This window comes from Trachypithecus francoisi, unplaced genomic scaffold (assembly GCF_009764315.1).
Source record: "Trachypithecus francoisi isolate TF-2019V2 unplaced genomic scaffold, Tfra_2.0 Lachesis_group10, whole genome shotgun sequence".
Classification (NCBI taxonomy): domain Eukaryota; kingdom Metazoa; phylum Chordata; class Mammalia; order Primates; family Cercopithecidae; genus Trachypithecus; species Trachypithecus francoisi.
The window spans coordinates 7,235,551-7,251,993 of NW_022681455.1; the positions used below are offsets into that span (position 1 = coordinate 7,235,551).

At 47.5% G+C, this 16,443-nt stretch overlaps 1 protein-coding gene across 2 annotated transcripts in view; it reads right to left on the reverse strand.

Annotated features, from left to right (window-relative positions):
• Window positions 1-268: 268 nt before the first annotated feature.
• The window catches only part of SSR1 (signal sequence receptor subunit 1), a 42,623-nt gene continuing 26,448 nt past the window's right edge, over window positions 269-16,443 (reverse strand). For both annotated transcript variants that reach the window (XM_033216141.1, XM_033216140.1), the window contains one exon: window positions 269-1,060. In XM_033216141.1, the coding sequence (XP_033072032.1) occupies window positions 1,036-1,060 (25 nt within the window). In that variant the 3' untranslated portion in view covers window positions 269-1,035. The remainder of the gene's footprint in view (window positions 1,061-16,443) is intronic.

Genomic DNA, 16,443 nt, shown 5'->3' on the forward strand with positions numbered 1-16,443 from the left:
TGCTGCCTCCCAGGTCCCCTGTGTCCTTCTTACCTTTACCTTTTTTCAAAATCCCCACTCCCATTCTCAAAGGCTCAGTTCAAAGACCTCCTCCTCCTGAGGCCTCTCCCCCTCCTCCCCACTCTCACCCACCACCCGCAATGTGTTCTTGGTGCAAGTCCATAATATTAGTTACGGGCCCGGCTAGTGTGCAGACAGGCAGGGGCTGTCTTATTCAGCTGTGACTCCCCAGAGGCTGGCACTCAGCAAGAGAGTCATACTTATTTGCAGGCCTTTCAATTCAATTTATTTCAGTCTAATTTGATTCAGGGCAATTCAACTCCATTCACGTCAGCACAAGGAAAGACGCCGCGGAACCCACAATGGGCACCAACACACAGACAGTGGCCTCAGGCAGCCCGGCTGGAAGGAGCCCACTGGTCTCACAGAGTGGCACTGCTCGGCCTGGGCACCGAGCACTCCCCGTGCCTCAGGCCCCTCCAGACGTGCCCCCTCCACTGCCCCTCCTGAGGACGCTCATCTTTGAAAATGTCCTAAGACGCAACTGGAAGCTCTAAGGTATGCGTTGCAGCCATCACATGGCAGGGGCTGGCGGGCTTCACGCAGAGCCCCGTCTTGTGGCCTCAGTCACCATCAGTGTAGTGGGTGGGGGCAGCTGACCCAAGGGGCCGACTGCATGGGTCTCACGGTTCAGCCAGTCCTTGCTGGCGGGACCTGCATCCCCATCCTACTGGCTGGGAGTAGGACTGGTTTCCTGGGAAATCAGCCATCAGCAGCACACAACAGCTGTTCTTCAGCCGCAAAACCCCGTGACACAGCCATGCCCGGGGGTGACTTCCCAGAGCCATGGCTGGAGCACCCAGTTGAGTGGGCTGCTGCTGTCCTAAGTTTCACAAATTGCAAAACGATGCAGAAAAGATGCCGGGTCTCCAGGAACAGCTGTTCTGGGGGATGTCCTGAAGCAGCCACGGCGGAAGCGCTGGCCTTGCACCTGGAGATCGCGAGGCGCCCGAGCTGCAGGAGCGGCCGATGTCATCAGTGCGTCTCCCTCCTCCTGCGTCTGAAAGAGCAAAGGGAGACAGTGACCTCCTGCGAGGCTTCCGGACACCCCTCCAGGCACTTCCCTGCTGGTGCGTGAAGTATGTGGCTGGACAGAGGCAGCAAGGCGCGGGGCCCAAGACTCTCTGCTACTCTGTCCAGGCCAAATAGTTCCCACAATCAAAGACCCAGAGACTCTCCCCTCACACCCACCCACCCTCCATGAAGAAACACATGGAAGAATCGAGGATGGGGTTCCAAGTTTCTAAAACAGGTCCATTCTGTGATTCCCCAAAGGAAGGATAAATACCATGCTTTTTTCTTGGGATTTGATCAGACTTTCATGCTTTCAGTGAGAATCTGGCATAAAAAGAAACCCCAACATTTAGCCATGCTTCATGAGTAAAGCAGTGAAAACCACACACGGAGACCCATCTGGAGAGATTTGGAGGTTTCTGCTTTGTAACTCAATCAGCTCCCAAATCTCACTCATTCTTTCTTTCACTCAACGAATCTTTATGAAGTGCCTACTATGTGCCAGGCCCATAGGAGCTGGGGCACCGTCGTGAACAAGATGAGGTCCCCTGAGCCTTGCAGTTGAGCGGGGGAAGAGACGCACACCAGGATGGCTTGGTCAGCTCAAGTGAGGCACTGTAGCCAGGACTCGGGTGAGGGGACAGACACCTACCCTAACTGTGGGTGCCTGCAGGGGTCTACACAAGCTTTCTTAGAAGAGGGGTCATGAATATGGAGGTTGTAAAAAATAAATAAGACCCCACCGTTCCCAAGTCATCAGTATCCACATCACCAGTAACAGGCCAACCCAGCAGCACCACGTGGCCCTGGAGATGCTGAGCTGAAAAGGCCAGAGCATTGCTGCAGGGCTATTCTTGCCAAAAAGGCAGAATCTGAATGTGGTCCAGGGGAAGGATCCCACAAACTCTCACTGGGGTGCTCTCTGCAGAACAACTGGCCTGTGTTCTTTAAAAATGCCAGGGACGCTGAAAGAGAGGCTGCTCCAGAACAAAGGAGATCAAGACATGACAACTAAACGTACTACGTGAGCCCAAACCAGGAAAAAAAATAGCCGTCAAGAGGATTACTGAGACAATTAGTGAAGTCTGAACACAGCCTGCAGTTTAGAAACCATTGCATAAATGTTAAATGTCCTGACTTTCATAACCGTAGTTTAGTTATATAAGAGAATGTTTGGGCCGGGCGCAGTGGCTCATGCCTGTAATCCCAGCATTTTGGGAGGCCAAGGCGGGTGGATCACCTGAGGTCCGGAGTTCAAGACCAGCCTGACCAACATGGAGAAATCCCATCTCTACTAAAAATACGAAATTAGCTGGGTGTGACAGCACATGCCTGTAATCCCAGCTACGGGAGGCTGAGGCAGGAGAATCGCTTGAACCTGGGAAGCAGAGGTTGCGGTGAGTCAAGATCGCGCCATTGCACTCCAGCCTGGACAAGAGAGCGAAATTCCCACTCAAAAAAAAAAAAAAAAGAGAGAGAGAATGTTTGTTGTTAGGAGGTAAACACTGGTGTATCTGGGGGAAAGGGGACGTGGTATGTCTGCAATTTACGCCCAAAGAGCTCAGAAAAAAATACACATGGGGGGTGTGTGCTTTGTGTGTGGTGAAATGCTAAGCACGATCTGGGTGAAGGTGAAGGTATAGGGAATTTCTTTATACTATTTTGAAACTTTTGTGTAAGTTTGAAGGTGGCAGTGTCTGGGAGAGAGGGCAGCCTGTGCAGGCAGGAGGTGGCACCAGTGTGGTGTGCACAGGGAGTGAGCTGCTGGGCTGGAGTACAAATTCACAGGAGGGCCAGTGAGACAGAGGGCCAAAGGGCAGGCAGAAGCTAATGGTGGAGAACTTTGTCCTGATGGCTGTGAGGAACCTTTAGGAGCAGGGGAGAGCAACAGGGTCAGAATGCCATTTGACAATGACCACAGAAGCAGCTCAGGTGGTGGGCTGGAAGGGGACCAGACTGGCAGCTGGGAGAGCGGGGCAGGGCTCTCGCAGCACTGCAGGCAAAGGTGGCACCGCACCCACAGCGGGAGCCCATGGGAACCAAGAGCTTGCCACATATTCCCAAGGCCCAGAGCAGGGTAGGGCCGCAGAAGAGCTGGATATAAGAGACTGTCAAGAGGCAGGAGGATGGAGAGGGTCTGCAAAAAGGGAGTTTCTTCTGGAAGTGATGGCACCAACTGAGACAGGAAATACTGCAGGAGAAAGTGGTTTAGGGGGCTGGGCGCGGTGGCTCACGCCTGTAATCCCAACACTTTGGGAGACCGTGGCGGGTGGATCACCTGAGGTCAGGAGTTCGAGACCAGCCTGACCAACATGCAGAAACCCTGTCTCTACTAAAAATACAAAAAATTAGCTGGGCATAGTGGTACGTGCCTCTAATCGCAGCTACTCGAAAGGCTGAGGCAGGAGAATCGCCCGGGAGGTGGAAGTTGCAGTGAGCCAAGATCACGCCACTGCACTCCAGCCTGGGCAACAAGAGCAAAACTCCGTTTCAAAAAATAAAAAGAGAAAGAAAAAAAGTGGTTCAGGGAAGGAAAATGATTGATCCCTGTATGGAGTTCCGGGTGTCTCTGGGGTACGGGTGTTTGGCTGGATACGTCTGCCGCTCACTGGAGAGAGTGGGGGCACTCCTGGGGCCAGCCTACCCACGTCCATATCCTGGCTACCTTGCTCACTAGCGGGGCGGCCTTACCGTTCTACATATACCTCAATCTGCTCAGCTCTAGAATGATGAGATTATAACCTATCTCAAATCGAGAACGGTATGAGTGCACACAAGCCACATGCTTTGAGGAGTCTCAGGTCAGAGCTCAGTGCTCAGTAAGGGGCAGCACCCCCCACCCATGTCAGGTGGCCTTGCAGCTATCAAAGGGTGAGAAGTACCAGGAAGGGGACGTGGAACACGGCCCTGGGCAACAGGAGTCTCATTAGAGACCAGCTCCCCCCGCCTTCAGTGTGCTTGTGCCGTCCCGCCACATGGCTGCTTAGGGACATCGTGGCTGTGAGCCACGGCTTGCCCTGGATAACGGTGGGCAGCATGGTGTGGGAGAACCAGCAGCACCTGTTAAAATGCAGACTCCTGGGCCCCAGCCCAGTGTCAGAGCCTCTCTGGGGAAGACATCCTGAGCCTTGCCCTTCAAGGAAGCCCCACCCTTTACTAAACCCCCAGTCTCAGGGGCAATTCAGCCTGCAAGTGCCGAAGAGCAGGAAGGAATTGCTGAAGGAATGTGTTTTTGGAGGGAGAGAGCTAATAGCAATCATTTCCATCTTTTATCTCAGGTCATCACTCGGACCCTTTAATTTACATAACTCAATAGAATCTGTAAGGTTTCAAGGAGTCAGACAATTATCATCTTAATAAAGGCAGTGTTTCCTTGAAAACAAAACTGCTCTATGGAAATATATTTCCATATATATCTATATATATATATTTTTAAAACAGAGTCTCACTGTGTCGCCAGGCTGGAGCGCAGTGGCTCAATCTTGGCTCACTGCAACCTCCACCTCCCGGGTTCAAGCAATTCTCCTTCTTCAGCCTCCCGAGTAGCTGAGATTACAGGCGCGTGCCACCATGCCCAGCTAATTTTTGTATTTTTAGTAGAGAGGGGATTTCACCATGTTGGCCAGGCTAGTCTCAGATTCCTGACCTCGTGATCTGCCCACCTCGGCCTCCCAAAGTGCTGTGGTTACAGGCGGGAGCCACTGTGCACGGCCCAGGAATATATTTTTCAAAAGACCCATGTAGGTTGCAGGATGTTTTACCTTGGCCTGGATAACATGATTTTTGACAAAGGAAGAAGTGATAGCTCTCTTCAAACTTGCAGGTGCAAGGCCAGCTGAAATGGCGGGGGTGGGGTGCTGCCCCTTACTGTTGTAAAGGACAGAAGGCAGATTTTTTTTTTCTAAGAAGATCTGCAGAGCAGAACTAGGACATCAACAGGGAAGTTGATTTGGGTTCAAGGAGGAACTAGTATTTGAGCTGTCCAAAGGCAGGCCACCTGGCCAGGTACAGGTGTTCACACAGGTGGCTATAGAAGAGGATCCTGCATTGGGTAAAGAGCTGGAGTAGATGACTCTTAAGATTCTTTCCAACTCCAACATTAAGTAGAAGATGAGAGGCCTCTACCAGAAGTTCACAGGGAGGAATAGGTTGCTGACAGTGGTTTTCAGTTGGCTGACAAATAAACACGGCTTATGTAATGAGGAAATAAATATTCTTAGTGGTGAAAATTGGAAGGCTACTCTGTGCTAGGCATCGGGATCAGCTTTTTCTTAACATGTAGAAACTTTAAAAAGTCAAAATCCTTGACATACAGCAAGAACTTTATAAATATTCCTAGGACAACTAGTAATTGTAGTTACTATTATCCCCATTTTACAGATGAAGAGACAGACTGAGACAAGTGACTTGCCCAAGGTAATCTAGCCATTGAGTGGGTAAGTTTTGATTCAAACAAGGGCTAATTCCAAGAGCTATTTTTTTAAACACATAAAAAACTAATTTTTAAATTTTTTGTAGAGATGGGGTCTTACTATATTGCCCAGGCTGGTCTCGAGCTCCTTGCCTCAAGTGATCCTCCTGCCTTGGCCTCCCAAAGTGCTGGGATTACAGGCTAGGATTACTGTTGGAGCTACCGTGCCTGGCCTCCAACAGCTATTAACCATCATACTATACTACTGACTGTCCAGCAACTGAAAATATTTGATTTGTTCATCTGAAGTCATCCTGTGTGTTTACGTGTGTGGACATGACAGAGGCAAAGTCGAGGGGTGGCCAGCTTTGTCTGTCCTCAAAGACTGCTCCATTTGGGAGGCAAGGTGAATCTGGACAGCACATGTTGGGTGTGGTCAGGCAGCTCTACAGGTGACCTGCAGCCTTGCCTCACTGCATTCATCTTTCTACCAACACAAACCAAATTACTTAAAAAATCCGAGATTATTTCATTGATGTCTTAGCAAACGCAGCATTTTTCGTTTTCATTTTAGTTCTGGGGTAGGGGCGGAGCACAGACTGTTGGGCTGGTTGGAGTAGGCGGTTGGCTGTAGGAGAGCATGGTTCCTAACAATCTTGTCTTCTTCCCAGGCTTCTCCAGCTTTCTGGCAATACCAAGGGGCAGACCCGGGAATGGGTTGTTCAGTCACTGCTGTACCGTCCATGAGCGGCAGAGGGCAGCAAAACACACTCATCGGACGGGCATCAAGGGAGCCTGGGGATAAGCAGGTATGCTTCACAATGTTTTCACATCATTTAGGGAACTTTTGCAGAGGAGAAATACTACAGATTTAAAATTATGAAACTAAAAAAACACAGACACGAGTAACTACTTATTCCCTTATGAGAAACTTAGAACCGGGTGTGGTGGTTCACACCTGTAATCTCAGCACTTTGGGAGGCTGAGATGGGAGGATCACCTGAGGCCATGCATTTGAGATCAGCCTGGGCAGCATGGCCAGACCCTGTTTCTACTAAAAATACAAAAAAATCAGCTGGGCATGGGGGTGTGCGCCTGTAATCACAGCTACTTGGGTGGCTGAGGCACAAGAATTCCTTGAAACTGGGAAGCAGAGGTTGCAGTGAGCTAAGATGGCACCACAGCACTCCACTCCAGCCTGGGCAACAGAGCGGGACTCTGACTCAACACACATAGAAGTGGGCCAGGCGCGGTAGCTCACACCTGTAATCCCAGCACTTTGGGAGGGTGATCACGAGGTTAGGAGTTCTAGACCAGCCTAGCCAATATGGTGAAATCCCCGTCTCCACTAAAAATACAAAAATCAGCCGGGTGTGGTGGCACCTGCCTATAGTCCCAGCTACTCAGGAGGCTGAGGCAGAAGAATCACTTGAACCCGGGAGGCGGAGGTTGCAGTGAGCCGAGACTGTGCCACTGTACTCCAGCCTGGGTGACAGAGCAAGACTCCGTCTCAAAAAAGAAACAAAGAAACAAACAAAAAACCCATAGAAGTATACTTTTACAAATTCTTTTTAAAAAATACCTACATATAATTTAAAATAGAGATGGAGGTCTCACTATGTCAACCAGGCTGGTCTCAAAATCTTGGGCTCAAGTGATCCTCCCGCCTTGGCCTCCAAAGTGCTGGGATTACAGGCATGAGCCACTCTACCCAGCCAACTTTTACAAATTCTCTTTTTTTTTTTTTGGAGACGGAGTCTCGCTCTCTCACCCAGGGTGGAGTGCAGTGCCACACTCTCGGTTCACTGCAACCTCCGCCTCCTGAGTTCAAGCAATTTTCCTGCCTCAGCCTCCCAAGCAGCTGGGACCATAGGTGTCCACCACCACACCTGGCTAATTATTGTATATTTAGTAGAGACGGGATTTCACCATGTTGGCCAGGCTGGTTTCAAACTCCTGACCTCAGGTGATCCACCTGCCTTGGCCTCCCAAAGTGCTGGGATTACAGGTATGAGCAACTGTGCCCAGCCTTTTATAAATTTATAGCTAGTCTCCTGACGTGAGGCACTACTCAAAGGGAGCCTGAGCAAGCAGTTTTCCTTTGGTCTCTTTCCTCCCCGTGTTCCTGTGGCAGCTTTTGCGCGCCTGTGATATGTTATGGAGTTGTTTCCACTGGGAATTTGGCAACTTTGTCATTATGCGATTAAGGAGAAAACAGTTAAGGTTACAGTTCACTCAATTTAGGAACCAACTTTTTATTTTGAAGCTACAGCTGTGATCTACTGTTTCACTTCCCTTTATGGAAGTCACCTAATGGAATTTCACAGAAACCATCTCTAGCAACGCCTATGCACTTGCTTGCCAGTTTCCGTTAAGTTTTTGTTTTAGTAAACGCTTCCTGGTTGAGCTGCAATGTACAAGATGCCATTTCAACTTCTCAAGCTGCAGCAGTCTGATCCGTAACCCTCCAAGTTCCCAGCCAGAGATGCATGCATCTGTGAAGCCAAAGCATGCCAATTCAACCTCTTATCTTCTCCCGGCTGTCCAGTGAAGGGTGCCTTGGAGAAAGAACCTCAGTAAATGAGGGAGATGGCATCATCACATGAAGGCTCTCGACACAAACCTGTGTCCAGCTCTGCCACTTAACGGTTGAGGAATTTCTGGCCAGTTATTTCACCTGTGTTCAATTTCCTTATTAGAAAAATGGAGACACACCTACTTCACAGTGTGATAATTAAATAATTCACATGGAACACCTACCATGTGTGCCAGGTCCTGTTTTAAGACTTGGTGAGCTGGTGACAAACAAAATTCTTGCTGTCATAAGCTTACATTCACAAGGGGTGAGTGACGGGCAATGGAAGGACAAGGTAACTTCTCTCTGTGTGTGTGTGTGTGTGAGAGAGTCTTGCTCTGTTACCCACGCTGAGAGAGAGAGAGAGGAGAGAGAGAGAGAGAGAGAGAGAGAGTCTCTCGCTCTGTCGCCCAGGCTGGAGTGCAGTGTCATGATCTTGGCTCACTGCAACCTCCGACTCCTGGGTTCAAGTGATTCTCCTGTGTCAGCTTCCCAAGTAGCTGGGATTACAGGTGCGCACCACCACACCCAGCTAATTTTTGTATTTTTAGTAGAGATGGGGTTTCACCATATTGGCCAGGCTGGTCTCGAACTCCTGACCTCAAGTGATCTGCCCACCTCAGCCTCCCAAAGGGCTGGGATTATAGGCGTGAGCCACCATGCCAGGCCCAAGGTAACTCCTGATAGTGGTGAAGATAATGAGAACAAAGCAGGGTGTGTGGGGCCTTCCATGAGGGGAGTGTCAGGAAGACTAAGAGCAGGGAAGATGGGGGCTGAGACCTGGGCAGAGGGGATTACTGCCAAGGCCCTGATCCTGGACAAGCCTGGCAGGGTAGAGGATGTGGAGGTGGCTGGCCAGGAAGCCTGGAGGGCAGCACAGGAGGGGGCAAGGCAGGGAGGGAGAGATCCTGGAGAGCCCTGCAGGCAGTGGTGGAGCACCGATGGTCACCTGAATGTCAGTGGAAGCCAGAGGCGAGTTTCCGGAAGGAAGAGTCAGGATCTGACCGAGTGGCTTGGACTCTTGTGGGCATAAAGCTGGAGAGGCAAGGGAGTGTGGCAGGAGTGGCTTCACTGAGCACTGGCCTGGCACCAACTCGGCAGCAGAGAGGAACTCATGACTTTACAAATAGCAAAGAGAAAGGCTGAGTCCCTGAAAAGGAGAAATACGTTCAAGGATTTTCTATTAAGAATCTATCTTGGGGCCGGGCGCGGTGGCTCACACCTGTAATCCCAGCACTTTGGGAGGCCGAGGTGGGCGGATCACGAGGTCAGGAGATTGAGACCACCCTTGCTAACACAGTGAAACCCCATCTCTATTAAAAATACAAAAAAAATTAGCCAGACATGGTGGTGGGCACCTGTAGACCCAGCTACTCGGGAGGCTGAGACAGGAGAATGGCTTGAACCTGCGAGGCAGAGTTTGCAGTGAGCCCAGATCGCGCCACTGCACTCCAGCCTGGGCAACAGAGCGAGACTCCGTGTCAAAAAAACAAAAACAAAAAAAGAATCTATCTTGGGCTGGGCACGGTGGCTCATGCCTGTAATCCCAGCACTTTGGGAGGCCAAGGTGGGCGGATCATCTGAGGTTGGGAATTTGAAACCAGCCTGACCAACATGGTGAAACCCCGTCTCTACTAAAAATACAAAAATTAGCCGGGCGTGGTGGCACATGCCTGTTACCCCAGCTACTAAGGAAGCTGGGGCAGGAGAATCACTTGTACCCGGGAGGTGGAGGTTGTGGTGAGCTGAGATCATGCCACTGCACTCCAGCCTGGGCAACAAGAGTGAAACTCTGTCTCAAAAAAAAAAAATCTATCTTGACAGGGCACAGCGGATCACACCTGTAATCCCAGCACTTTGGGAGGCTGAGGTGGGCAGATCACAAGGTCACGAGTTCAAGACCAGTGTAGCCAATATGTTAAAACCCCATCTCTACTAAAATTACAACAATTAGGTGTAGTGGCATGCACCTGCAGTCCCAGCTACTTGGGAGGCTGAGGCAGCAGAATCGCTTGAACCTGGGAGGCAGAGGTTGCAGTGAGCCAAGATCGCGCCACTGCACTCCAGCTAGCGAAAGAGATACTGTTTAAAAAAAAAAAAAGAAAAAAAGAATCTATCTTGATTTTCTTTCACTATGTAGTGACAATGCATCCAAGTTAAAAAGTGGCTCAGTTTCTTTTGGGGCCACAAATAAGCTGTCCACAACCACTGGGATTATGAGACTCATTGTAGGAGGCTCAGATAAATTTCACATTTGCATTTATTGCTTCCATTATAAAATATGGGCACATTACAAACATTCTGAAAAAGAAAAAAAAAGCCCACCATCCTAACCAAAAACAGCTTTAACATTTTGGTATATTTCTTTTCAGCCTTTGGATTAATCCAAAGTTTAATATTGAATGTTTCAAGCATGGCAGAGAAATAATGCTGGTTCTTACTGCCCTAATATACTTTTTTCCTAACTCCCCAAGCTTGTCATGCTCTAGTATTTTTTATTCTTCAAAGCATTTTTTCCTCTCAGCAGAAAAGGCTAAAAACATTATTAACTGGTAACAAAGACTGATTCTCCAGAGTTTGCACAGCCTCTAATCAAAATTTACTTTTTCTAAGAAGAACACGTTCTTAGAATAAAATCTTGAAGGGAAAGAAATTTTAGGTGCTACTGACTTATTGGGTGGGCATACAGATGAGAAAATTAAATCAAGGATCCATCTCGGCTTCCTTAGAAATGTTTAATAAGCAATTAAACAGTCTGTGCAATTATTGGGAATCGAAACTCAGTATGGGAGTGGGGGTGGGGGAGACCTTACTTACTCATACCTGTGTGTGGGGAAGTGTCTTTACGATCATCATCTGAAAAGCAAACTAGCTGACAGCCCCACAGTGCCTGTAAAACTAATCTTAAACCACCTTTATTCTAAAACATCACTCTGTTACTTGAAATGTCTAAAATGTGTGAACTTTCAGTTTTTGTTTTTGAGATGGAGTCACCCAGGCTGGAGTGCAGTGGTGCAATCTCAGCTCACTTCCACCTCTGCCTCCCAGGTTCAAGTGATTCTCCTGCCTCAGCCTCCTAAGCAGCTGGGATTACAGGCGCCTGCCACCGTGCCCAGCTAATTTTTGTATTTTTAGTAGAGACGAGGTTTTACCATGTTGGTCAGGGTAGTCTCGAACTCCTGACCTCATGATCCATCCACCTCGGCCTCCCAAAGTGCTGGGATTACAGGCGTGAGCCACCACGCCTGGCCCCAAGATAGATTCTTAATAGAAAATCCTTGAAAGTATTTTCAGCCACCATGCCTGACCAAACTTTTAAATAATTTCCAGGAGGAAATTATGATCAAAATTGTGATTTGTTTTTTTCACTTCTATTTTAGATTCCTCATGCATTTTGAGACCAAGCAGGAATATGCACTGGTACTTTGGAAAACATGTTGCACACAAATATTTTCATGATCAGCTTTAATTTAAGGGACATGTAAATAAAGATGCATTTGACAGGACAGCAGACTAGTTCAAGCAGGAGGTTAGACCAGTAAGAACAACCAAGAAAGCAAAGTGCTCATTGGCTTTACCACACTTAAGAACTGACCCCCAAATAACAGAAGCGTTTCTCAAATCTGCACAAGAATTTTAAGGATTCATGACCCCACTTTCATTAAATAGTCCCAGAAGATAACTAAGTAACATTTTCAGATAGAACCTCACACTGCAGAAGTTTCATAATAAACAAACCTAAATACGCTGACAGAAATCACATTGAGTTTGCAAGCACTAGAACTGAAATAGAAAACCCAAGACCTCCTGCAATAAATTAGAAAATATAAACAGAAATGTTTTAAACAACAAGTATTTTGCCCCAACTAAATTCAGATTTCTTCAATGTTCTCTGAGTTGTTAGATTTCAAAATGAAGAGAACTGAAATCTCATTTTATTCACAGCAGAGCCAAAATTGGAAGTCACTTATACAAACTTATGTACAAAGCACCATACTTGGGGCTCTATGCAATTTCAGGTTGGATAAACAAGTCATGTTGAATGACAAAAAGTTAGACTGGGGAGATTGACCGAGAGAAGCAAGCACCTGTGATTTGTTGGTTTGGCGTTACAATAAACACGGTAAGTGAAAATGAGTCACAGGCAGTTAGAATGGCATTAAGGAAACCATTTAGGTCTAAAAATCAGGACTGAAGTGATCAACAGTTAACAGATGAAGCCATGAGAACTGGCACGCTCTCGAAAGGCTGCTGCAGAGAGCGGGATGGTGAGCCTGAGTGAGCTTGGAGTCAGTCAACAGATTCCTCAACAGAAAAGGAGGAGCAGGGTCAAAGAAATGAAGGTGAATTTGGGGGGTGGTGTTCAATGGGTTAAATACACAAGTTGATGCCGGGGAACTGAGGCTGAAGAAGGTTCTGGCAAGTGGGGAACCCTGAGATCCTGACAGAGCAGGCTTTTGTGGGCAGAAGCCATATTAGAAGAAGAGTTAAAGGAAAGCCTGAAAGCCTGGCAACGAAAAGGAAGCCAAGAACATAGGAGATATTTTGACAAAGGGGAGAAACAACAGAACAGGAAGTGAGGCAGGAGAACCACAGAGATGGAAGCCAGGAGGGTGTCCATGAAGATGGGCACAAGAGAAAAACAACCAGAGACTGAGAAAGCGGCGGGAAGGAAAGGTTTCATCTGGAGAGAAAAGCCTCTCAAGGCTGGAAGGGACAGGAGCTGGTGACCATGAAGCAGTTCAGACTCAGCTCTGAGCCTCTTGTGGAGACCACAAGCGGCACAGCAAAGTCCTCACTGCAGAGCGAAGACCATGGATGCACACAGACGGGGTTATCCCTTGAAACCAGATCCGGGAGGCCATCAGTCAAAAAGCCTGTGCGGTCACAGATGCTTACTGGTGGTTCCTGAAATGAGTATTTCTAGGCAGGCGGCTTCAGTATAAACCGGATGTGTGCTATGCGGGTGGACTTCAAGTAAGGAGTCGAGATAAAACACTAAGAGTGACCCTTTGGCCACTGCCCTATCTGCAGGCTCAGCCTGCTCTAGATCTGATTCCCACAGTGGAGGGACAGAGGGCCAGCAGCTTGTAGGGCCAAATAAGGAAAATACACAATCATTATGTTTTAGCCAGGAAAAGGCAACTTACGAACTGGATGAGATATCAGATGCAAGGCCTTAACATGCATTCACTCTACTAAACTGCTCTGAAGAATTCAAGGGAATGAAATCCGGTTCTCATGCGCACCAAGGACCAACTGCTTTGAATCTTCCACTGTTGATGGTGGCAACCGGTCCTTCTAGGAGAGCCACTTTCCAGACAGTCTGTACTTTTTTTTTTTTGGTTAGTAGCTTTTACTTATTATTTACGTGTTTACTTTTTGAGACAGTCTCATTCTGTCACGCAGGCTGGAGTGCAGTGGCGCAACCTCGGCTCACTGCAACCTCCACCTCCTGGGTTCAAGTGATTCTCATGCCTCAGCCTTGCGAGCAGCTGGGATTACACGCCTGCGCCACCACGCTTGGCTAGTTTTTTTTTGAGATCAAGTCTTGCCCTATCTCCCAGGCTGAAGTGCAGTGGCACGATCTCAGCTCACTGTAATCTCTGCCTCCCAAGTAGCTGGGATTACAGGCGCCCACCACCACACCCAGCTAATTTTTATATTTTTAGTAGAGATGGGGTTTCCCTATGTTAGGCAGGCTGGTCTCGAACTCCTGACCTCAGGTGATCTGCCTGCCTTGGCCTCCCAAAGTATTGGAATTACAGGAGTGAGCTACCACGCCCAGCCTTTTTTTTGTATTTTTTAGTAGAGATGGGCTTTCAACATGTGGCCAGGCTGGTCTTGAACTCCTGACCTAAAGTGGTCCACCCACCTCAGCCTCCCAAAGTGCTGGGATTACAGGGGTGAGGCACCATGCCCTGCCCAGACAGTCTTTATAAATGTGGCTTGACTCTAGAGTGTGATAGCAGAAAAAAATACAGGCAGTGTGTAGTCCCAGCTACTCGGGAGGCTGAGGTAGCAGAAGGGCGTGAACCCGGGAAGCGGAGCTTGCAGTGAGCTGAGATCGCACCACTGCCCTCCAGCCTGGATGACAGAGAGAGAGGCTACATCTCAAAAAAAATAAATAAATAAATAAAAAATAAATAAAAATAAAAAAAACAGGCAATGCCTCAGAGAATATAAAATATCAAGCAAATCCTAAGTGTTGAAGCTAGAACCCAGGTGAGTGCACTCTGCATTACTGAGAACATGCTCCCTGCCGAAGGGCTCGTACACCTTATTCCAACCAAGCCGGAAACAGCAGCAGACCAAACCTGAGGAGTGGGTGCCTCTGCGCTCCTTGAGGCTGTTTCACTACAGATAACAAGGTTACCTAGGGCAGTTGTGAAGATGAAATGAGGATGTGTTGATAGAGCAGGGCAGATGCTTGATGTACTCAATCTGAACACTACTCTTGACTACAGTATTTCTCATTTTCCTTTCTAAAATGCCTTTAGGCCTTAAGCTCCTATTTCTATAAATGTTAGGTTGATGAGACCGATATGGTTTCTGAAAAAACTGTTCAGAAATAGACTGATTTTCTTTGGGTGGTTCAGTCTGATGCTGAAATAAATTCCAAGATGATTTTCAAAAATAACATGAACCCCAACAGCTTCACTGGGAAATATGGAGTCTCTTCAAATATGTTCTAAAAAAGAACTGGATGTGCAGGTGTAAGAGATTTATTACAAAACAAAAACTCCCCTTGCCAGCCTTATTACTTTGGTTCATCATTAAATCCAGTGCTAGCCATATTACATGCCCATCTTGAAATTTTCATCCTTTAGTTAAAAAAAGAACTCTACTTAGCTTACATAGTCAGAATTTACTACCCCACCACATCAAAGTCCATAAGGTATCATATACTCTTCCCCATCCCGTGCTTCATGGGATGTTACTACAGTATGGTGCTTTACAGCGAAAATGAGAACAGTCACTATCGTGGCTTACTGAGAGCCAGGCAATGTTCTAGGCAGCTACACACAGTAACTCCTAACAACCTTAGGAGGCAGGCACCAAAACCTGAAGCATCATACAACTAAGGGGATCTGGGATTCAAACCCAGGCAGCCTGACATGAGCATTTCCTTTTTTTTTCTCTTTTGCTAAGTAAAAACTAGGTTTAAGGGAAGAATCATTTATAATAACACTGAATTAAAGAAGGGTTTGTAGGTCAAAGAATTACACTATTTAGGGCTCACACTTCAAGCATCTTTCAATTCACAAAAGAACACACCGAGACTCCAAGGATGAGCTGCCTTTGGTTAGTGGCTAGGGTACCGTCAAGACCCAGAGGTCTCCTAACTCCCATGCTAGCACACCACACCACCCCTTTGTTCAGCCTCACAGAACTGCCAGTGATACTCGCGTAGCACCAGGAATACTTATGAACCATACTAACTCACATGGAAGAATGGCAAATGACAACTGGCCCGCATTTTCTTGTTCCTTCTTCAAACAGTAACAGGGTTCTACATAATTGTGAACTAGAAGCTGGGTGTGAAAAACAAGCCAGATACAGAGCTCACAGTCCAGAGGGAGACATGTCAACAAGGTGACAGGCTGCCATGGCTACTGACAGAAGTCTACATATGGGACAGCAGGGGAACCAAAAAAAGGCACAGTCAAAACATCTTTGACTGCAATTTGGAGACTTTAAATAAGGATTATCCTTTCTACAGGTATACTGAACTTTCTTTTTAATGCCTCACTGTGCCTATTAAGCAAAATCCATAACAACACACCAGAAAGAAGCCTTACCCTGTGGGCCAGGCGCAGTGGCTCACGCCTGTAAGCCAACACTTTGGGAGGCCAAGGTGGGTCAATCACTTGAGCTCAGGAGTTCGAGACCAGCCTGGCAACATGGTGAAACCCTGTCTCTACCAAAAATACAACAAAGAAGTTAGCCAGGCCTATGGTCCCAACTACTTGGAAAGCTGAAGCAGGAGAATCGCTTGAGCCCAAGAGGCAGAGGCTGCTGTGAGCTGAGATCATGCCACTGCATTCCACTCCGGGCAATACAGTGAGACTCCATGTCAAAAAAAAAAAAAAAAAAGATAAAACATAAAAGCAGCCTCACCCTGTAATCTTAGTTCTATACTATCTGGTTCTATAACCCAAGAGCAGACACTTCACTCTCACCTTCAACGTGAAGGCAGATCTTTCAATCCTTTAGAGCTTGAAAATGCAATCAACCCATTAAAATGTTTTAAAGACCATGATTCTGTTCATCAAGGAGACATTTAAAGATATGTGATTAATAGAAATTTAAAAGGGTATTGTGGGTAACTGAATTATCATAGATACAGTACAGCAAGTATATATGGTGTATTCATTACTGA